The sequence below is a fragment of the Haliotis cracherodii genome, unplaced genomic scaffold (genome assembly GCF_022045235.1).
Source record: "Haliotis cracherodii isolate W230 unplaced genomic scaffold, xgHalCrac1.p SCAF_36, whole genome shotgun sequence".
Lineage (NCBI taxonomy): Eukaryota > Metazoa > Mollusca > Gastropoda > Lepetellida > Haliotidae > Haliotis > Haliotis cracherodii.
The window spans coordinates 1,196,930-1,221,322 of NW_027266293.1; the positions used below are offsets into that span (position 1 = coordinate 1,196,930).

General features: G+C 39.9%; 1 protein-coding gene across 1 annotated transcript; it reads left to right on the forward strand.

Annotated features, from left to right (window-relative positions):
- The first annotated feature begins 1,604 nt into the window (after nucleotides 1–1,604).
- On the forward strand, nucleotides 1,605–22,456 carry LOC139477827 (translocation protein SEC62-like). The gene is made up of 9 exons (XM_071260241.1): nucleotides 1,605–1,691; nucleotides 11,792–11,900; nucleotides 13,127–13,226; nucleotides 14,488–14,617; nucleotides 15,499–15,618; nucleotides 16,019–16,096; nucleotides 16,979–17,039; nucleotides 18,187–18,306; nucleotides 18,747–22,456. Exons 1-9 carry the CDS (start codon nucleotides 1,647–1,649, stop codon nucleotides 19,187–19,189), a joined length of 1,206 nt encoding a protein of 401 aa, XP_071116342.1. The 5' UTR covers nucleotides 1,605–1,646; the 3' UTR covers nucleotides 19,190–22,456.
- Nucleotides 22,457–24,393: the final 1,937 nt, after the last annotated feature.

Genomic DNA, 24,393 nt, shown 5'->3' on the forward strand with positions numbered 1-24,393 from the left:
GTCAGCTTCGCTGACTTGGTTGATGCATGTCATCGTATCCCAATTGCGTGGATCGATGCTCATGATATTAATCACTGGATTGTCTGGTCCAGACTCGATTATTTACAGACCGCCATCATATAGCTGGAATATTGCTGAGTGCGGCGTTAAACAACAAACCAACCAACCAACCAACAGCATATCATATAGTTGACGGCCTCACCGTCAAGATTATAAATATGTTTCTCTAACTAGCTGTATTCTATATATATATATATATATATATATATATATATATATATATATATATAAACATTAATAAGTAAAAATGAATAAAAATCAGAGAAATTCAATATGTAATGAAATTTTGTGTCGACTAATGTTAGCCTAAAAGTTCGAGCAAGTTAACCATTTGATGGATTTCTAAAAATTTCAAGCAATAATCCAAAATATCATTGGACATTATTTTAAAATAATGTGGGGGCGGTCGGGTTGCCTAGTGATTAAAGCGTTCGCTCGTCACGCTGAAGACCCGGGTTCGATTCTCGACATGGGTACAATGTGTGAAGACCCATTTCTGGTTTCCCCCGCCGTGATATTGCTGGAATATTGCTAAAAGCGGCGTAAAACCTCACTCACTAAAATAATGTTGAAGCTATCATGTGTTATACTAATCAAAGTAATAATTTACGAATCCGTTAAGGTTATATGTGTTCACATTATTGTACTAGTGATGATGGGTATGTTGTTGTTATTAGTATCATTATTATTATTCATGTTTTTGTTGTTGTTATTGTTATTATTAGTATTATTGTTGTTTTATCATTATTATTATTATTCATGTTTTTGTTGTTGTTATTGTTATTATTAGTATTATTGTTGTTTTATCATTATTATTATTATTATTTATGTTTTTGTTGTTATTGTTATCATTATTTTATTGTTATCTTATCATTATTGTTGTTGTTACTATTGTTGTTGTAGTTATTACTATTGTTGTTGTTGTTATTACTTTTACTGTTACTATTATTAGTATCTGAATCTGAAGTCCCCTTCCATGACTCAATAAGAGCGGCGTGAATGTATACTCGGTCACTGTAACTATAAGCATACTGCATATCATTCCGAGGAGTTGTCTGGAGTACACACTTTCTTGAATGATGAGAAATCCATTTTACGACAGTGGCGATATGATTCTATTTGGGAATGCTCACAAGAGGTATCCGAACCTTGAGGGTCCGTATAAACCAGGTTAAACTTAAGGCATATATTTTTTTCATGCATTTTATCACCCGTGACGTAACATTTATTATAATATGTATTGCAATTTTATTTTTGTTTGGTAGTAATAATTTCGACCCCGTGTTATCAATAATATGCAGTATGATTTGACATAATTAACTTTATTCGTAATTTGCTTTGGATATTTTTCTTTCATTCAAATTACAGGGATATTAATGTAAGTTGATATATTACTGTTGTACAAAACCAAAATCTACAAAGGTAAGAACATATACACAGATGGGAATCGAACGTGTAATCATCTTATACCGTCCATTACAGTTCATACAAATGGATATGTCGTGAGGAAATTCTCTATTATCCCCCTTGTTTGGTCACATGGGGGTTTTCCCATTTAAGAACCAAAGCGAGGTCAAAGCCACGTAATGGCGGTCGAAAGAAAGACGAAGAGTCGGCGCAAAATGGACGAGGTAGGTCACTGACTGGACATATGATGATCTTTATGGTTTCTGATGCAAGTTTAGTTGTTATTTATGCCAGACATCCTGCTGTTTCGGATATCAAGGACGAACGCCAGTCACAATCATCCACTGAACATGGAATCGCCTGGCAGATGTCAAAACTAGGAACCCGTGGTTTTGTAAACATTGGTCCATGCATCGTCATAGAACATTAATGATAATTAATTACTTCTCTCAGTCCATACATTTAAATTGACCTATGTAGCGAGCGTTTATTTCAGTAATTATAGCTGTAAAACTAATCAATTTTCAACCGTGTTCTATCACAATGTCGATATCATTAAAAAAAACCATCTGTTACATACATAATAATCATACAATACAATGCTGACACAAAAATCATGAGAAAAACAATGTGTCAGTCGTCGCCTAACTAAAACACTGGCCATTTTATATGCTGTACACTTCATTTGGAAAATGGTCTTTGGGAAGTGGAAGTATTGTCACAAAAAATATCACTTGAATTTGGTTAAAATTGATTGTGATTTAATAAACTACAATAAATGTGGGAGTCTAGTTGTATAGTTAGCTGTCTTTGACAAATATGCGTGTATTTGATAGCTCAAATAAATCCCACATTTCAGCAGATTTTTCACTCAACATATGTTATGTTAGAGACCATATGGTCTCCCTTGTGTACTTTTAAGTTTGTACTGACTATTTTTAGTCAAGCTAGTATTGCTTGTCAGAGATTTTACTAAACTCTGTCTTGGGACAAGTGATTAAACATGACTAGGTCTAGTTAAAAACTTAAATACCTTACCATATACCATGTATACAATACCATACACATATGATATTGTTAAAACATCTACAACTAGACAGTAAAAACTTCAGATTACTGGGGTCAGACTTGTTCAATTTTTTCTGCGGTATCATTTTCTGCCTATGCTGTTTCACTCTCCCAGTCTGACATCAAGTTACACATAATTTAGGACTCTATAGAAATGCACCCTGCTAGCCAACCATGCAGGAAGCAGAAGTACTGTAAGTCACAATGGTCGCAAGTAAGGTGGTCTGCTCTTGCTTACTGCCTATCAACATGATCTAGTTTTATATTGTGTTGTCATTTAACAATCTGATCTTAGTATTGTTTTCAAGCTAGTTAATAATATATATATATCTGTGATACGTCACTACTAATATTATTGTCCTTTGATGATTTTCAGAAAGCACATGCATTACTTTGTCTAGTCACAATATGGCTGAAATATTGCCGATGTGACCCAATTTTAACTCACTCACTATAACAAGAAACACAGTAATGTGATTGATGAGGTCATTTTTAAATACTTTGGCCTTCATCTTATTTTTTTAATTTTCTGTGTCAAGCATGACTTATCTCCTTTGAACAATAGGAACTATACTGATTTATATTAACAGGCTTGGTCTAGACTGACTTTCCATGTGTCAAACTCAGTGTTCCCACTGGCTTTTGAAACTGCCAGTCCCAGTGGACTGGCAACTGTAAAAATTACCAGTCCCGCCCAATTTTTGTACGTCCCAACTTTGAACAAATAAAAATTGTTTGAAAATTGCTGACAAATTCATTGACATAATGAAAAAATCAGTAAAAATCATCTGGATTAAGTAATTTCCAGATTAATGAAGCATTGTTGTGGAGAGCTGTCTTGTGTTCATCTGTTGCTACCAGAAAAGTCTGTGAACGGTGGTTTCCATACTTAACACAGTCAAGATTAAAGGTGTTTCACTGTGTGTACACAGCATACGTTGACCTTTGTATTGCAATGTATTGTGATGCTTGGGTCAAAAGGTGCACAGGTGGCCCAGTCGTCTACACTGGTCTGTGGCGCAGCAATTCACTTTGCAGAGTTGCACCCCTTGGACTTGCCAGAAACCTATGATCTTGGGTTTGAATTACGGTTCTCCCGGATTATGTTTCTACGTTTGTCAGCATCATGCTCGTGGGTTTCCCCAAGTGGTGAACGCCTGAGACCTGCATCACTTCGGGCTTTCCTCCCACATTAGCCGACACGCCGTGAAATTGCTGGAGTACTGTTCTCTCATGCCTGATGAAATATAGTGATGTGTGATGATATTAATGTTTGTATGCATGATGTAAAAACCACTGGCCCAAAGGGCATATTTATAAGACAGTTAATCATGTTAGTATGAATAATCTTTATACCATATTCACCATAATAAGCTCCCAAGACAATGGGAATGCTTATGAAAACACACACAATAAGCGTGACAAGTTAAATTTGTTTGTTCAGATCGAGCGGTAGTGAACAGGCTTATTTCAACTGTTGATGAAACAAAAATGGTTTTGAGAATAGACAATTTTATACCCCTTCTATGCTATAGTTCTCTTTAATAATAATATTCACAAGAAAATTGCTCTGTACTGTACATTTTTAGTCTGAGTAGGGGGCGTTTATGAAGACTACTTACATATTGGTCTAGAGTTGGGTCAGGGCGTGCTTGTTGAAGAGGAAGCTTAATATAGGGATGATGGTATATCTATAAACATTTTGAAACTACTCCAATATGTATGAGTTGCCCTTGTGGGAATCAATTTATTGAGTTTTATAGTTCAGCACAACAATAGCACAGCTTTAATGAAGACACTTTGTGGTGCCATCAGTGTGTGCAAATAGGTACTTTTGTATCGGTTGTATGTTGTTGACAAACTCACAGTATGTCATCAGATTTCCAATAATGGAGGAGTATTTCTGAACTGGATGTTTACTCCACCATCTGTTGTAAAGGAGGTGATGACTGTTAATATACCGCATTCGACGTAATAAGCGCCCAGGGCACTCTCAAAATTAGAAATAGGGGGCTATTATTAGATTATTATTTTGGTGAAAAAAAGAGAGTTGAAAGATGAATTTCGTGGTTTATGCTGACAGCCTAAAATGTTTATATTTGACAGATATATATTTCCAGAATTTAATTGTCCACAATTGAGGGTGCATATTACACACGATTGCGTATTATACACGAATAAATAGGTCTCGTGTACATTGATCAATCGGAAGGGGTGCTAACTGGGATTGTTCACTAGCCAATATATTAGCAAATATCACCATGGGTGCTTATTAGAGCGGGGCGCTTATTACGTCAAATACGGTATTCGCTCACCATTGGGAGAACATAATTAACTGGCATTAACCCCTCTGCATGTTTTCCCCAAGCAATACAGAGCTCCAGATAACTTTTTGAGCAATTGAGTTTTTACTCTAGGGTTTCTATTTTAATTGGGTTATTTAATTTTTCATTAGGTAACCAATATTTTATCACTCACCTGTTCATCACTCTTTTGGGTCATGTTGGGTTTTTCCCAAAGTTAGTGAACATTTTAAGATTTAAAAAAAATGAAATGTTTTAGATAAATATAACTGTTCTAAACAATGCTGAATATATAGGCTTTACTTAGATGGTAAATAGGTTCGTAATTGTGTTTTTGAAATTAACTCCTTTGTACGCATGCTGAAAAAGCTTTATTGGGTATTTACGCAAGCTGTTTTTAAACATTTGATTTTTTCATGTAATGCATGTGCTTCTGTACGCAAGTTAATTGAAAGTAATTGGGTTTTGAATATTTTGGGGGGTATTTTACGCAAATACGCTGCTTATCTGTAGCTCTGGCAATATATTGGTGGAATGTTGCTGAAGGCATAAGACCATACTCACTCCCTCTCTCTATGTATTTGACTTCATCTTTGTCATGTTTGTGGCTAGTGTTACAGACTGTTGGTGATGAGTAAGGTCTTTCTGAGAGGCTTACCTCTGGCTTGAAAATGACTCAAGGCTTTAAGCATGTTAAATAGATGATATCCTTTTTTTAAAACAACTAACAATGATCAAAGATACATGGTACATGTTCTTGTGTAAATGATAATTTTTACTGATATTTGTGTACAGTTGATCAGTAAGTGATTCAGCTAGACATGAATGTCATCTGCAATAGTTTGCATGCTGAAAAAGCTCCACTGGGTATTGACGTGGCTGTTTTTATAATTTAAGTTTTTCATTCAATGCATGCGTTCTTGTACGCAAGTTATTTGAAAGTAATTGAGATTTGAATATTTTGGGGGGTATTTAACGCAAATACGCTGCTTATCTGGAGCTCTGTGTTTATTATTGGAGTCTCAGTTTTTTAATTAGTTATGCTTTTCCATCTCATAGATCAACGCAAGGAAATCGTCTGAATTAAAAGTGCAAAAGAATGGATCAGTAGAATTGAGAAAATGACTGAAGACAGTTACCACAACTTTACCATGCTAACATATGTTGCAAAATCTGAAAAACTAACTATGTGTTAAATTTTCTGAATTATTTCCTTTTCTGTGTATCCTCATATTTGACTTACCTCCAGTGGAGCTGAGACAAAACATAACAGTGATGTGGGACACTCTTCCTTGTGTTGGCTGGCATTCCAGTTGTGTACCAACAACCTGGGACTGCTCAGTGCACAGACTAGTGGCAACTGAATTGTGTTAGCATGTCCAGCTCCTGTTATGATGAAGATGACGAAGGCTTGCCTTGGCAGGACAGGGTAAACGTTTCTTCTAGTTTACAAGTTTTGTGCTTATCAGGTCATATACAAGGTATATTAGCAATTATTATAGTTTAAGGGCGGTCGGGTAGCCTAGTGGTTAAAGCGTTCGCTCGTCACGCTGAAGACCCGGGTTCGATTCCCGACATGGGTACAATGTGTGAAGCCCATTTCTGGTGTCCCCGCCGTGATGTTGCTGGAATATTGCTAAAAGCAGCGTAAAACCAATCTCACTTGTTACCACAGTGGTCTCAGTGCTAAAACTTTCATGTTTCATGTTTCATGTTTCATGCAGTAATCAAACATGAAATTAAGGGGTCCCTAGGCTTTTGATTGGTTCATTTTCTAGCTAGGTCATTGACTGATTCATGGTGATTGTCATCCAAAATGTCCTCTAGGTCTTTATTTTCCTACATTTGGTCCTAATATAGACAGCAGCGATAGAAGCTAACTGTTTTAGTCCACTAGTCCTTATAATGATAACACATAGCAAAACCCTTACTAATGGCAAATTTCTACTTGTCCTTAAGATACCTCTATGATTGGGCAGTTTGGCAAGGACTACAGGACTGGTGCCAATTTCTAATGCTGTGGACATGATAGAAAGAGAAGAATACACAAATATTACAAACATTAAATCCTGAAAATGTTTTGTCTGCAGCAAAATCATAGGATGCTTGCAGCCTGTGCCAAAGGCTGTTGACTTGACTGTCCATACTAGTCCAGACTTGTCTGATGACTTTTATATATTATGAGCTTTAGACCAACTTTTTCCCTTGACTCAAACTTCAGACTAGTGCTATATGGTCACAGACTGGTCTTCATCAAAACTGGAGGTGTCATATTGATTGGAAATTTTGTTATTGAGATATCAACACGCTCAAAAGTATCGTGATAATCCATATATGGATCCTTTGTGGAGTTGAAATAAATACATTTCATGCTAAATATGAACTAGGCTGTTGCATTAAATGTTGTTTGAATTTTCTGCCATCTCATTATCCGGTTTGCAAACAAAAGTAGATAACCTCCAAGCTTATTGCACAACAGAAGTTTCTGCTTCAGTGACCACACCGCAGGTGTAGGCTTTTCAAGTGTCTGGGTTTTTTTGTGTGACAAACACTGAATTCTGAAATAAGCACAGGTGGGCCTAATGCAAGCCTTTCAATGCGCTGTACATATTATTTTGCATGATCATGTAGATAGGATGTTTCCTCAGTGAAAGTTAAACATTTTATGACATGTTTATCGAAATGAAACTAATGAAAACACATGAATGGACTGTGTAAAATGGGACGATGAGACAGAGGTAATTGGGTTGCCGCAAGGAACTCTAGGTAGGAGAGTGGTTAGTCTCATACGACCGAGGCATATTAATATGTTTTAAAAACCTTCTAAGGGGCAGTCGGGTAGCCTAGTGGTTAAAGCGTTCGCTCGTCATGACGAAGACCCGGGTTTGATTCCCGACATGGGTACAATGTGTGAAGCCGATTTCTGGTGTCCCCCGTCGTGATATTGGTGGAATATTGCTAAAAGCGGCGTAAAACCAATCTCACTCACTCACTAAAGGCTTCTAAGCTTATCAAGCTGGCAGTTAGTACTTTATTACTCATCCGTAAGAAAAATACACAATTTTCTTCAGTTTGCATCTAACAGAAAATATGACTGTAGCCTGTATACTCTGTGCAGGGCTTGCTATGTCAGCTTCACTGTGCAGAGCTCTAGTGTTTGTTTTGAGAATTGAATTGGCCATGAACTAAGGGTGAGATGTCATGATATTAAAACACAGAACCGTCACTGTCACTTTAAGTTCAACCACGGTAATCTTAATAAGACTACACTTTTCTGTGGCAGTGAGTTATTAGTTTGGTGTGTTTAAAATCGATATTCATAAATCTGTATCGCTCATGTCGATACAGCATGGACATTAAAAAATTCCCGATACATCAATGTCATAATATGCTATGACATCCCTTGTCATAGCGTCTGTCCTTAATCATTTAATGGTATGGTGGAACAGTTATTAAAATTCTCTACCTACCGACCCCACTCAAACTACTGGTTCAGGTTGCTAGACACAGATACATGTATTATTAATGATTGCCTTTAGTATGCTAAATATCAGTGTAAATGCCACATGGTAGATATTAGAATACCCCATTTCTATCCCTGCTCTGTCCATATTCCATGTAACCCGTGAAGATTCCGGGGTAGAATAGGTCTTCAGCAACCAATGCTTGCCATAAAAGGTGACTATGCTTGTCGTAAAAGGCGACTAACGGGATCGGGTGGTCAGGCTTGCTGACATGGTTGATGCATGTCATCGATCCCAATTGCGTGGATCGATGCTCATGATATTAATCACTGGATTGTCCGGTCCAGACTCGATTATTTACAGACCGATGTCATATAGCTAGAATATTGCTGAGTGCGGCGTTTAACAACAAACCAACCAACCAACTATATTCCATGTCAGTGTGGGACGCACATGTGTATCAGTTCATAGAGTAATGACGTTTATGGTAGTCAATGCATCACATTGCTTCAGCCTCAGATATCACTCCTGAACTATCATGGCAGTAAAAAGGCACGCTCGGCATAAAATTACCAAGCGGCAGCTGCTATGAATTTGTGCTGTATGATAAAGAGAAAGAAAAAATTAATGCATGCAAAATCGGGTCGATTATGACTATGGCTAACAGTAATAGAAACTAACAGTTTTTGTCCACTAGTCCTTATAATGATAATATATGGCACAACCCTTAAAAAGGGCTAATTTCTACTAGTCCTCATGATACCTTAACTCTTGGGCATTTTGGCAAGGACTATAGGACTAGTGCTAATTTCTAACGCTGGTTTATATGTATGATAACATGGATAGCCCCTCTACAGTGCATCTATGTTCATCTTGTTTGTAAATTGATACATTAGCAATGCTGAACTTTTGCATGTTGTTTATAGTGGTGTAACGATACAGGGATACAGTATTGTATCCCCATGCACAGCCCACGATATGATGCATCGATTTGGAAAGCATGTATCGCGATACATACGATATTTTCATAACACAGTTTTACTTACATGAAATACGTTTAACAGTTTCAAAGCCAGTTTGTTGTTTCAGTAAAACATACTGTATTGCTGACAATTTGCTATAACAGTAAATAAACACCTTATATCTTCTTCAACTGTACTTGTCACATGTTTTAGAGAGCAGAAAGACATCAACTTGGCTTAGCTTGTACCAGTAAACACTGTATCGTGATACGTATCGTATCGCGACCCCTGTATCGCGATACCTATCGTATCGCGACCCTCCCATATCGTTACACCTCTAGTTGTTTAGCATGAATCAGACAGGTCTGATGTCTCATGTTTAAATGCAATATGTCTGCATGGCCATAAGCTGCTGTACATGGTGAAGTTTCATGAATTTGATGAATCTGTTGTCTTGATGGACTGATCCTGAATGCAGTTGATATTTGTTTTTTTAACTGACTTAATATCTGTGTTCATGATTATTGATGATTCCGATAGGCTGATATGTACGGAGGTGGGTTAGGGTGTTGCATCATGTGGTAGACATGCCGTGACGCCTGCGAGACACTGATTGATGATGGTTACTGTGTCATGTATATATGTTGATATGTAGGGAGGTGGGTTAGGATATTGCATCATGTGGTAGACATGCCGTGACGCCTGCGAGACACTGATTGATGATGGTTACTGTGTCATGTATATATGTTGATATGTACGGAGGTGGGTTAGGGTGTTGCATCATGTGGTAGACATGCCGTGACGCCTGCGAGACACTGATTGATGATGCATCATGGTTACTGTGTCATGTATGTATGTATGTTGATATGTACGGAGGTGGGTTAGGGTGTTGCATCATGTGGTAGACATGCCGTGACGCCCTGCGAGACACTGATTGATGATGGCAGCGTTAGAAATAGGCACTAGTCCTGTAGTCCTTACCAAACTGCCCAATAGCAGAATAGTAAAGGTATCGTCATTTCACAATTCGTCCGTATAAACGAATTTCCGTATAACTGAAACCAGCTTCTTACTGGAAGAGTTACTTCCCTTCAATTATGCAACTCATGACAGATGACAGAGCAAACAGATACATCCACTCAATCTTTATTCATACACGTTTCAAAAAGTCTGTCATGGAAGTTTGAACTGTCACCAATTGTCGATTTTCCTATGGAATGTCCAAATTCAGTGCCATAATGCTTACTGTTGGTGTCTAAACTTGCTGACGGGTGTTTTTCTTTAAACAGACAAATTTCCCTTTTTTTGCGTGCTGTAACTGCGTGTCGCTTACGTTTCGCTGGTTGACAGGCCATACTCACACAACTTTGACCTCTGACCTCCACAGACGCCATATTTATCGAAGGGGATTACATGTACATTAAACAAGCTCGTCTCAAACGTAACATCAAACGTATTGCATCATGTGGTAGACATGTCGTGACGCCCTCTGAGGTACTTAGTGATGATGGTTACTGTGTCATGTATGTATGTTGATATGTACGGAGGTGGGTTAGGGTGTTGCATCATGTTGTAGACATGTCGTGATGCCCTGCAAGACACTGATTGATGATGGTTACTGTGTCATGTATATGCTGATATGTACGGAGATGGGTTAGGGTATTGCATCTTGAGGTAGACATGGGTTGATTTAACTACTGGCCAGTGGCCCATGGCCAGTTAAAATTACAAAGGGCTTGCTGTAATGTAAAGTAGATATCCTGCATATTTGGTCAAAATTTCACCCCTTCTCCGTGAATGTTAAATCTTTTTAATTGGACACGGATAGTGAATGTGTTATTGTGATGAGAAAATATTTAACGGGTGTGTGATGTGAATGGTTAACTAAAAGATTTATGTTGATCAACTTGGTAGAATTACAACAGGTTGCCATTTTGTAATGTTGTGTTCAACAACATCTTTATTTTGCCCATAAACCACCACGAAATGAGGCAAATGGAAGCCAATATTTAATTTCAGAGTGCAGAAAACAAATGGAAAAGGCGTTGCCGTGTTGAGGAGTTTAAAAATTTTCGGTAGTAGGCTACACGACCACAGGTTCGACCACTTTACTGTCTCCTCCATTTAGAGAAGGCCAGTAACTTTTAAATGGAGCAAATGCTGCTGGCTACATAGAAATTTCTTGTTTAGTCTACCCCTTCAAAACACTGATTGATCATGTTGATGATGGTTACAGTGTCATGTATATAAATGCTGATAGTTGAGGAGGTGGGTTTGGATATAGCAACATGTCGTGACGCCTGCGAGAGACTGTATGAGGATGGTTACTGTGTCATGTATATATGCTACGGAGGTGGGTTAGGATATAGCATCATGTGGTAGACATGTCGTGACGCCTGCGAGACACTGTATGATGATGGTTACTGTGTCATATATATATGCTACAGAGGTGGGTTAGGATATAGCATCATGTAGACATGTCGTGACGCCTGAGAGACACCCAGTGATAATTGTTGCTGTGTCACAGGTGCAGGAGAAGCCCTCGAAGGAGGAGTATGCTGTTGCCAAGTTTCTCCGATTCGGTGTTCCGACCAGACAAGGGAGGCTGGTGGGGATGACAGTACAGTGCTTCTTTGGTAGGTGTTATCATGATTACTGCCCATATCCACTCACAAAGTCACCTTGCACGTATATCCAAAGCTCCTGCAAATGTATGAGCATCATCGATATATTGTGTGTTGAAAGCTTCTAGGGACTGGAGGGCGGTCGGGTAGCCTAGTGGTTAAAGCGTTCGCTCGTCACGCCGAAGACCCGGGTTCGATTCCCGACATGGGTACAATGTGTGAAGCCCAATCTTGGTGTCCCCCGCCGTGATATTGCTTGCTGGAATATTGCTAAAAGCAGCGTAAAACCCTACTCACTCACTCACTCACTCACTCACTCACTCACTCACTCACTCACTCACTCACTCACTCCAGGGACTGGATTTTTCAATATGAAGAATTTTGTAAAATTTACATTTTGACATTGATATGATGAATAGATGACTTGGTTTTCGGATACAATTTCAATGTTTTTGTCGGTATTTGACACCACTTCACATGGTAATACTCCATTTTACAAATATTCATGAAATATATCATGCTTATTATATGTAGTAGATCAGTTGGAACAAACTGGTTCTGACCATGTTCCAGTGATGGATGTGGTCATCCAACTGCCATCAGGCCATCCTTGATTATCAAGTGTGTTATGTCATTTTATATCACTAGGGCCCATTGTCTTGACGGGTCACTTTCCTTTATAACGACCCAAGCACGAACAGCGTGCTAAGGGCTGTATGATTTGATTCAGACAAGAGGTGGGCGATGCCTTCTTGGCCAACCACATGGCCTAAGTCAGATAGTTACTTAACCCCACCCTCCACGTCTCGAGGGTTGAAAGTCCATTATACACTGAGGAGACGCTAGCTTATACATACTGTTTGATAAACATTCTGCAACTATTGGCTAATGTGGCTTTGTAGCCAAACATCTGTATGCCTCCCTAACTGATGACCCGTGCAGATCCGGGGTAGAATAGGTATTCAGCAACCCATGCTTGCCGTAAAAGGCGACTTTGCTTGTCGTAAGAGACGACTAACGGGATCGGGTGGTCAGGCTTGCTGACTTGGTTGTATGTCATCGTATTCCAATTGCGTGAATCGATGCTCATAATGTCAATCCATGGATTGTCTGGTCCATACTCGATTATTTACAGACTGCCATCATATAGCCGGAATAGTGCGGCGTTAAACAACAAATAAACAAACAAACAAACAAACCCAAACTAACATTAGTAACAAGGCTTCTTCTGCTTGCAGCCAACAAAGCGGTGGACGCGCTGCTGGAGTCCAAGTGGTCGAAGCAGGCAAAGGAGCCTCTGTTCACCAACCGGTCATCCTGTGTGGCCTTCTGTAACAGGTACCCTCACTCAACACCCTCCCAGTAACGTCAGCAGAATCAGTGAGTGAGTGAGTGAGTTTGGTTTAACGCCACTTTTAACAGTATTCCAGTTATATCGCGGCGTTTCAGCTTAATGTGGGAGGAAAGCCCGAAGTAATGCAGGTCTCAGACGTTTACCACTTCGGTGAAACCCACGAGCACGGGTATGGTGCTGACAAATCTAGAAACATAATCGGGGTGAACCGGGATTCGAACCCACAATCATAGGTTTCTGCCGTGCCCAAGGGATGCAACTCTGCACAGCGAATCGCGGCGCCTTAGACGACTGGGCCACCCGTGCCCCCCCACCCTCCCCCTCCCAGCAGAATCAGACATACACGCACAAAGGATACCTTTAGCACACAGCTCTAGATAAGCCTTTGGTTGTTTGGGTATTTTACCCAGGGGTTTGGTTTTTGATTGAGTATCCACAATTTTTAGAGGGTATTCCAATTTTTTAACCCACCTCTTTCTTGACATTTGGGTATTTTAACTTAAAACCAGTTTTGTAACAATCCCTGAAAATCATTTTAAACTATGTGAATAGTAGTATACCCATCTGCATCTGCTTCCTGCTCCGTCTCTGGGAAGCCATTTTGTTTGCAAAACCTAACACTATTTTTTTTTAATCACAAGTCAGCGACTTATTAAGATACAACCTGTACATTGACTAGGCACGATGTGCTTATCAATTGGCATTTCTCAGTATTTTTGCCGCACAAGCTTTTCCGAATGTAGCTGTTCACCATCGGCTGATACAGAATCATTTTATCAAACAGTTGTAATATACATAATCAGTTTATTTGATAGTTGTAATATAAGCTTTAATTTTTTTTCAAGAACATATTTATATTTTTTGTTGCGTATTTGATATGCTAGGATTTGATTTCAGTTTATTTAATGCGTATTTTACGCAAATACACAGCTTATCTCGAGATCTGTAGCATACTCCAGATTGATGTGGGCAGGGTCCTAATATATTAAGTATTTTATACAGAAAATAGAAGTGTGAAAGGGCTAGATATATGTTGCCTAGAAACTTTATCAAAAAAGATTTCCAGTGTTTGAAGTCAGAATGCTAAGTACATGGGATATGGTAATTGTTGTCAGTGTCCACTTATATGAGATGGTTGCAATGGGTGGTTGTCTGGCATTGTGTTCCAGATATCATGGATATGGGGGTCATCTTTGTTCATGAATGTCATCAACACTGGTTTGCTACAATGACTCTGTGTTTCAGGCTGCTACAGAAGGGGCTCTTCCACCGAGCAGAGAAGGTACAGCGAAGCAAGGACCGAGACAAGACCAAGAAGAAGAAGAAACTCAAGGAAGGGGAGAAGGATGAAGAAAGCAATGAGGAGACAGTTCGGGTGAGGATGTTAAGCCTAGTGGCAGGGGATGGGGTCTCTCGTGACAGCTACTGCACAGGATGGACCGGAATGTAATGTATGTAATGCCCTGCTCACTGGGATGGGTCAGTGTCAGCCAGCGATAGAAATTGGCACCAGTCCTGTAGTCCTTGCATATCCAAAGGACTATAGTCTGGAATTTAATTTAAGGTGACGACGTTTACTACAATATCTGAAAAACTATTGGACCTACTATAGTCAAAGTTGGTATGAGATTATTAAACAGTCATACATAACTGGATATTACATTTAAAGACAATCGGTGCATGAATAAAAAATCTGTCTATTTAGCTATCACTATATTTCATCAACAACCAGACCTGTTCGTCACGGGTGGAACGAGCATTCATTGAAACAGCCATCTGCATAATGCTACCCCTGCGTCACAGGGCCATATGACACAGTTGAACCAATCAACTCAACTCGAATACGGTGTTTAGTGTTGGGCGTCTTAACGTGTGTGATTCCTTCCGAATACACCGCGTTAATGTTTTCGAGGTTGCATGATTAGAAAGCACATTCCGACTGTCACTTTCATGATCTGGTAAGCAATGTTTTGATTGGTCGGATGAAAGGTCTTTCTGACGTGACCCGTAATAGGATGTCCTCAGATCTTTGTTTAGCGATAACGAGAACTAAGATCTGATTTTAATGATATTGTGCTGTACCAAACTGTGCTTTATTTGTGAACTGAGGTTATCACAGACAGGTTCATTGTCACTGTCACGGTAGGAAAATGAGAATTATATGAAATAGACTTTCTGAAATATGTTACGAAAATGTTTGATGAGGAGAGGTGATGATTAATCTGAAAAGTTGAGTTTTGAAATTATGGAATTCAGGAGAGAAAGAAAAAGGAAAAGAAGGGAAAGAAAGATGGAGACACAGAGAAAGAAGAAAAGAAAGAAGAAGTAGAAAAGAAGGAAGAAGGAGACAAGAAGGAGGAGAAGAAACCAGAGAAGGTAAAGAGAATAAAACAATAACATTGGTAAAAAGATGTCTTCACTGAAATAAGTATCAATCACAACTCATGAGTATTTTCGGGTGTCGTATGTAAGGGAGGTAAGTATTTGTGGAGAAAAGGGAGGTAAGTATGTATGGAAGGTAGCATGATATGACAACAGTCAAGGACAACAATTGAAATTCAGGTGACAAAAACATGAACAGTATACTGTGAAATAACCTTTGTGTGACATAGATATTATTTGTAAAGAAATGATATGATAAACAAAATAAAAGTAGGTTAAGATACCATTGTCACTTGGTGATGTATAATTTAATAAGAGACATTGAATGAGTCTAGCCTTGCTACATGCTTTATGCTGCATACTTGACATAAATAGTTTTATTGGGTTGTTTCAGGAAGAAGAAAAGAAGAAGAAGGAGAGGAAACTGAAGCTTAACATGCATGACGACCAGCGGTTCGTGGATGGAGACGAGGTGAGTCCGGAGGTCATGTGACTGTGGCTGTCGCGTCAAGCTCTGTGACTGCGAGTCTGATGGTCATGTGACTGTGGCTGTCACATCAAGCTCTGTGACTGTGAGGCCAGAGGTCATGGGACTGTGGCTGTCAAGTCAAGCAAGTGACTTTCTGGAGGTCATGTGAATGTGGCTGTCACGTCAAGCTCTGTGACTGTGAGACCGGAGGTCATGTGATTGTGGCTGTCACATCAAGCTCTGTGACTGAGACTCTGATGGTAATGTGTCACGTCAAGCTCTCTGACTGCGAGTCTGATGGTCATATGACTGTGGCTGTCACGTCAAGCTCTGTGACTGTCTGGAGGTCATGTGACTGTGGCTGTAACGTTAAGCTCCGTGACTGTGAGACCGGAGGTCATGTGATTGTGGCTGTCACATCAAGCTCTGTGACTGAGACTCTGATGGTAATGTGTTACATCAAGCTCTCTGACTGCGAGTCTGATGGTCATATGACTGTGGCTGTCACGTCAAGCTCTGTGACTGTCTGGAGGTCATGTGACTGTGGCTGTCACATCAAGCTCTCTGACTGCGAGTCTGATGGTCATATGACTGTGGCTGTCATGTCAAGCTCTGTCACTGTGAGGCCAGAGGTCATGTGACTGTGGCTGTCACGTTAAACTTTGTGACTGCATGCTGCTTATGTGCAGATACTTTGAAATATTGTCTCATAACATTACCATGTAAAGAAAAGAGTTGCCCCCGTGAAGATTCCAGGTGGTAGTCTGTTATTTCGTTACTTGTTAAGATCTGTTTTGTGGTTGTAAATAAGTGTGTGAGTGTGTGTATTTTTGAATGACAAGCCAGGAAGTGTTTGTAATACTGACATTACCTTTCTTTCACCAGGTGTACGTGTGGATATATGATCCCGTCCCACTCAAGACCTTCCTCATCGGCCTTCTCATGGGTAGGTAGCTACCAAACTTACAAATCAGGTGACATTTGTTGCCTTGACTGCAAGGAGGCTGTGGAGACCTTGTGGTCTAAGTTACTAGTCTACGTTGCCGCAACAAGGATGCATTAGGATTCCAAACAAGTGAAATACAAGTCATTTCCACAAAGACGTAACATCAGTTATTACTGTGAAACATGTTTTGAGAAATTTGTAATTCCAATTTGGGAATTTTTACAGCCATTTACTGTGGACATGGGGCCATATACTCTCCTCTGAGTAGGTCTAGATACATCCCTGTGCATATCCCTATTGGGATTTCTGGTCAGAAGAGGTCCCCATAACCTATGCTTGTCGTAACAGACGACTAAATGGATTGTGTAGTGTGGTGACCTAGCTGATTGCTTGTCATCGCTTAACATTTCTCATAATATCAACACTGGTTTTTCTGGTCCAGACTCAATTGTTTACGTTGTTATATGGCTGAAATGTCATTAGCTGGGGCATTAAACTTATAAACAAAAGGTGCTGTATTTTTCTGTATAGATTCACAGAGCCAACTAAAAAGGATCTAGTCAGGACGACATTGCTGGTGGCATGTCATGCCCAAGGTGACATTGCTGATTGCAGGTCATCTTGACCAGGGTGACATTGCTGATTGCAGGTCATCTTGACCAGGGCGACTATGCTTGTCCTAAAAGGCGACTATGCTTGTCAAAAAAGGCGACTAACGGGATCGGGAGGTCAAGCTCGCTGACTTGGTTGATGCATGTCATTGATGCCAATTGCATGGATAGATGATTAATCACTGGATTGTCTGGTCAAGACTCGATCATTTACAGACCGCCGTCATATAGCTGGAATATTGCTGAGTGCGGCGTTAAATAACCAACCAACCAACCAACCTCGTTGAGTTCCCCCCATCCCCATGACCAGGGTGACTCTACTGATTGCAGGTCATCTTGCCCAGGATGACATTGCTGATTGCAGGTCATCTTGCCTAGGGTAACTCTACTGATTGCAGGTCATCTTGCCCACGATGTCATTACTGATTGAAGGTCATCTTGCCGACGATGACATTGCTGATTGAAGGTCATCATGACCAGGGTGTCACCATGTGGTATATGTCTGAAGATGTGTGATGTCCCTGCTTGTGTTGCAGTGTTTGGTGCCACGGCTCTCTGCCTGTTCCCGCTGTGGCCAGAGGAGGTGCGGATCGGGGTCTACTATCTCAGTCTGGCTGCTGCTGGCTTCGTGGGCTTCATCCTGTCACTTGTTGTTGGTGAGTAAAACTGGCAAGATCATTAGTCATAAGAGAAATTATCAATGTCAAGTTTGTTATGAGGAACGCTTCAGAGTATATGCTTGCTCCTTCATCAGGTGAATAAATGCTATGAAGCAGTGATTAAAGCATCGTGCCGAAAACCCGGGTTCAGTGACCTCCATGTGTGTGGCACATTTCTGGTGTCCCCTGCTGATATTGCTGGAAGACTGCTGAAAGTGGCATAAAACCATACTCACTCACCTGTCGCAAAACACAATAGCCTTCTAGGTTAGGATTTGAAATTAAATTTTTGGGAGGATGTAATTTTAATAAAGTTCCCATATGTTGAAAATTAAACGGTCATGTTTTCGTGATACAATAAAATGAGTGGTCAGTGAGTGACCATGTGGTATGCTGTTTACAACGTCATCCATACATTAACTGTGTTTGTTTTCCAGTTCGCCTTATATTATTCTGCCTGGTGTGGGTTGTATCTTTCGGAAAACATCACTTCTGGTTCCTACCAAACTTGACAGAAGATGTTGGTTTCTTTGACTCCTTCAAACCTCTTTATAAACACGATTACTTCGGCAAGGAGTCCAAACCAGACAAGGAGGAGGAGAAGCAGGACAAGGAGCAGAGCGGGAAGGATAAAGAAGAAAAGGCTGCACCCGGAGAAGCAAAGAAGGAAGAAATTGAAAAGGATGAAAATTCTGGGAGTGATAAAAGTGAAAATGGGGAATTCGAACTCGTGGATAAGGATGAGCTTACTGGAGAAGAAATTGCAGAAAATGAGGAAATTCAGGAGGAAAATGATGACGAGATTGATGATGAAGATAATGACTTTGAAGATGAAGACGATTCAGAAGACGAAAACACTGAGGGAAAGAAAGATAAATAAGTTTACAATGATGAACTCAGGATTTGATGAAGTTTATTCATGTTCAGGGCTGGTAGCAAAGACTTTGAGGTAAAGAAACCTGGATATCATGTCATTAAGAACGTTAAATGTTCAACTTCATCAAATGCTGACACTATTTGTTTTATTGGGGATATCTGACTATGTTGTATAAGCAACTTATACATGTTTAGGTTGTTGTATATGATTAGGTAAGCATCTTTGAAACAATGTTATATACCAAGTCTGTAACACTGTGTCTGTTAAATAAAGAATGATTATCATCTGATTCTTACAGATAATTATTAGCCATACAACTACGGCGTCCTCTATCAGGAATTTCGATTTGTTGACAGATACCGTACTCGACATAATAAGCACTCTGGTCTAATAAGCACCCACTGCGATATTTGCTAATATATTGGCTAGTGAACAATCACAATTAGCACCCATTCCGATTGATCAATGTACACAAGACTTATTTATTGGTGTATGATACGCACTCATGTGTTATATTATTGGCAATTAATTTCTGGAAAAATATATCTGTCATATACAAACATTTCAGGCTGTCAGCATAAACCACAAAATTTACCATCTTTCAACTTTTTTTTCTACCAAAATAATATTCTAATAAGAGCCCCTTATATCTAATTTTGAAAGCGCCCTTGGCGCTTATTACGTCGAATACGGTAGTTTATATTTATTAAATTCTGCACGGTCGGTATTCATATTGGAGGTGTCACATACACCAACCAAGATTGTATTTAACTTTTTTTTACCTTGCCTTGTTTCTAATGCTGTTGTGCAGTCAGATATAGAATGTTGTTTGTGACAGGCGGGAAGGTAACGTTGGCCTGAGTACTTATCAGGCTGGGTTATTGCAAAACTTCATGAATACTGAGTTTTGAAATCATAACAAAATTATTACATTATTGATACGTGGGTAGGCGTATCATGTATTGTATCATCAAGTATTAATTTGTGATTCATCGATGCATCCGACCCCCTGATATAAATTGTGATAGGGACTGATCTAGCTTTCCATACTAAATTCCCATGGCAGATATATAGGGAATTTGTTATTTGTTTTTTCAGCAAACCATACTTGTCGTAAAAGGCGACTAACGGGATAAGTTGGTCAGGCCTGCTGACTTGGTTGATGCATTCATCAATCCCAATTGTGTGGATCGATGCTCATGATGTCAATCATGGGAATGTCTAGTCCAGACTTGATTATTTACAGACCGCAGTCATATAGTTTAAAGATTGCTGTGTGCGGCGTAAAACAACAAACAAACAAGCAAACCTAAATTGGGATATTTTTAATGTTATTATTTCTTTAATATAGATGCATTTTAATGTTGTATTTAGTACAATAATGCCCCTTCCTCTTCTTGGTCCTTTGATCAGTGAAATTCAGTGACTCCTCAAAGTCATATATTTGTTATTATTATATTGACATGAACTGGAAAATTTATAATTTCAAATTTGGAATTTTTGCTCACATGTAGACTTGGGGCCTATTATCCCTGAGGGAAGATTTGGAGAAAGCAACAAATTTACAGATATCAGAAGAAATACCTGTCTTTGGTTCAAACACAATTGATCTCTTCAGATCTATTAGATTCCTTGTGGACGCGTTGGCCATGTTGAGGTTCTCCATATTGCATGACTGTGATAAGGTAATAGCACTACTAACTAAACTTATCACCCCTTGTATGTTGTGACTATCTTCCCAGCTGTCAAGTAACCATGGTAACTGGAACTGTTGCTGACACGCCCCTCCTCAAGGCCACCCCTGGTTGTATGAAGCCGGGGTGATGGGTAGCACAGCATCACCCACAGCATCACCCACAGCACTTGGATGTTTACAATAACATGACTAGAACTCAATTCATTGTGTATCACTGCATCGTGTATGTATCCAGATGTAAACACTGTACACAAACAACAGATGCTCCTTCTAACATGGAGAATAGATCTCCAGCAACCCATGCTTGCCGAAAAAGGTGACTATGCTTGTCGTAAGAGACGACTAACGGGATAGGGTGGTCAGGCTCACTGACTTGGTTGATGCATGTCAAAGATCCCAATTGGGTGGATTGATGCTTATGATATTAATCACTGGATTGTTTGGTCTAGACTTGATTATTTACAGACCGCCATCGTATAGCTGGAATATTGCTGAGTGCCGTGTTAAACAACAAACCAAACCATCTAACATGGATGATGTCAGTTTAAGACAAGGTCTTTCCTATTTTAGGACCAAGAATTTGTATATTTGCTAAGTGTGAAATTTGACAATATGAGACAAGAAACTGGGATGACTGTCTTTCTCTTGTTTCGGCCTCTCTACATTGGTGTAGCAGGGGCACGGGTGGCCCAGTCGTCTAAGGCGCTGCAATTCGCTTTGCAGAGTTGCGTCCCTTGGGCACGCATGATGGTGGGTTCGAATCTCAGTTCGCCCCAATTATGTTTCTAGGTTTGTCAAAACCATACCCATGCCCGTGGGTTTCACCCAAGTGGCAAACGTCTGAGACCTGCATCACTTCAGCATGTTCAGGCTTTCCTCCCACATTAAGCTGACACGCCATGATATAACTGGAAGATTGTTAAAAGCGGTGTTAAACCCAACTCACTCACTCACTCACTTATTTGATAGCCAAAGATCACTGATGTATTCAAGAAGATATCTACCAGTTATGAACCAAGTGTTGAGGGACCAGTGACGAGCCAAGCAGAGTAAATATGTCTAGATGATAGACGCCTGCACTGTTGTTAAATTCTTTAAAAAGACTTGCAGACAGTTTCGTTAATCTTCATTTACTATCAACACACACCATTAGTGATGGAATGAAATAGCGTTTTCTTTCATTGTTGTCCGCATCTAGATTGTTTGAAGAAATATGACATAATCCCTCTCCCTGACTTCAAACACTATAAATATCCTCAGCTCTAAGATTTGACATGTATATTGAGGTTGTCCATCTTGCATGCCTGTGATAAGGTGCCACTACTAACTGAAGTTATCTCCCTTTGTATGTTGTGACATCTCCGCTGTCAAGTAACGATGGTAATGGCACTGTTCATGACACGCCCCTCGTTGACCCATGCTTGCCGTAAAAGGCGACTATCCTTGTCGTAAAAGGCGACTAACGGGATCGGGTGGTCAGGCTCGCTGACTTGGTTGATGCATGTCATTGATCTCAAATTGCGTGGATCGATGCTCATGATATTAACCACTGGATCGTCTGGTCCAGACTCGATGTATACAGACACCCGTCATATAGCTGGAATATTGCTGAGTGCGGCGTTAAATAACAAACCAACCAACCAACCTCGTTGAGTTTCCCCCATCCCGAACACACAGGTCATGTTTGTGTGAGGAGACTGATGCTTGCCGAGACCATTACCCACAATGCAACAGCCAGGTTTAAGTCTTTCTGCTTTGATGACGGTTGTCTGACCTGCACCACTTCGGGCTTCCTTCCCACCAGCTGCCATGCCACGATATGACTGATTCAAATCGATGTTAACCCCTTTCACTCTCTTAATATTTTCTCTACTTCACAAGTGTCTGTCTTTGCCTTGTTGTTCATTCTTTGCAGGGGCGGTCGGGTAGCCTAGTGGTTAAAGCGTTTGCTCGTCACCCTGAAGACCCGGGGTCGATTCCCGACATGGGTACAAAGTGTGATGCCCATTTCTGATGTCCCCCGCGGTGATATTGCTAGAATATTGCTAAAAGCAGGGTAAAACCATACTCACTCACTCACTCATTGTTTGCAAGTCATTACACAAGTCTCTCTTGAGTAGAACGGACATGTGCGTCACACAGCAATGTGACGCTGTGCTCCACACTGCATTTAGCTTACACTGTAATGTCACTGAAAAATAAGAAACCAATGATTGTGGGTTCGAACCCTGGTTCGCCCCAATTATGTTTCTAGGTTTGTCAGCACCATACCCGTGCTTGTGGGTTTCACCGAAGTGGTAAATGTCTGAGACTCACATCACTTCGGGCTTTCCTCCCACATTAAGCTGACACGCCGTGATATACTTGTAAAAGCGGCGTTAAACCCAACTGACTCACTCACTCACTCACTATCCCTGTAGTTTTGGTCATCATTAACTGCTAAATTTGAAACTGTACACACTATAGTATCGATGTTTAAGGAACTAATCAAATTTGCTGGGACTGCTAATTGGCTTGAGCATAGTCTCCCTTTAATTTCCTAGGACTTTCATTAAATACAACTATATATATGGACATGTGTGCATAATAATGTTGTTATGATTGTTATTTAAATCATATCGATATCAAGGCACTGCTAAAATTCATGCATTTATTTGAAGTAGTGATTTTGTTTGCTGGGGGAATTTAGTGCTATTTCTGTGTTTATTATGTTGAGAAATTCAGAAAATTGTTTCTTGTAAAATATTCATGTCAAAATATCGAAGGCCATTTGGGAAATGCTAAGTTAAGACATGTTTTGGTCTGCTGTTTCATTTGAACATGTAAAACTTTTAAACCAAAACTGTTTTGATAAACCATTAAATATTATTTTACAAAACTTATCACTTTATGTCAAAATTGTTATCATAGATAAGGAATAAATACAAAGATATACAATGACTGTTTTGTTTGTTTTCTGAACATGTCTGTTCATAGCAGTATCAAGAAAGGCAAGAATGCGTTCTACCAGCTGCAATTTTGATTTGGGCTGTGTACAAGTTTCCATATTACTGGAGTAGTGAGTGAATGAGTTTGGTGTTACCCCGCTTTTAACAGTATTCCAGTTATATCACGGCGTGTCAGCTTAATGTAGGAGGAAAGCCCGAAATGATGCAGGTCTCAGACGTTTACCACTTCAGTAAAACCCACCAGCACGGGTATGGTGCTGACAAACTTAGAAACATAATTGGGGCGAACCGGGATTCGAACCCACAATCATAGGTTTCTGAGTGAGTTAAGATTTAAGTCACATCATCAGTATTTCAGCCATATCATAGGTTTCTGGCATGCCCAAGGGAAGCAACTCTGCACAGCGAAACGCGGGGCCTTAGACGACTGGGCCACCCGTGCCTCCTCTCACTAAAGTAACATGGTTTATGGGGCTTGCATGAAACAAACATGGTGGATAGGTGTTCTGTAAAATGAATGTGTTCTTCAAGGAATATCAACGGACTGAATGCATGTGCAGGGC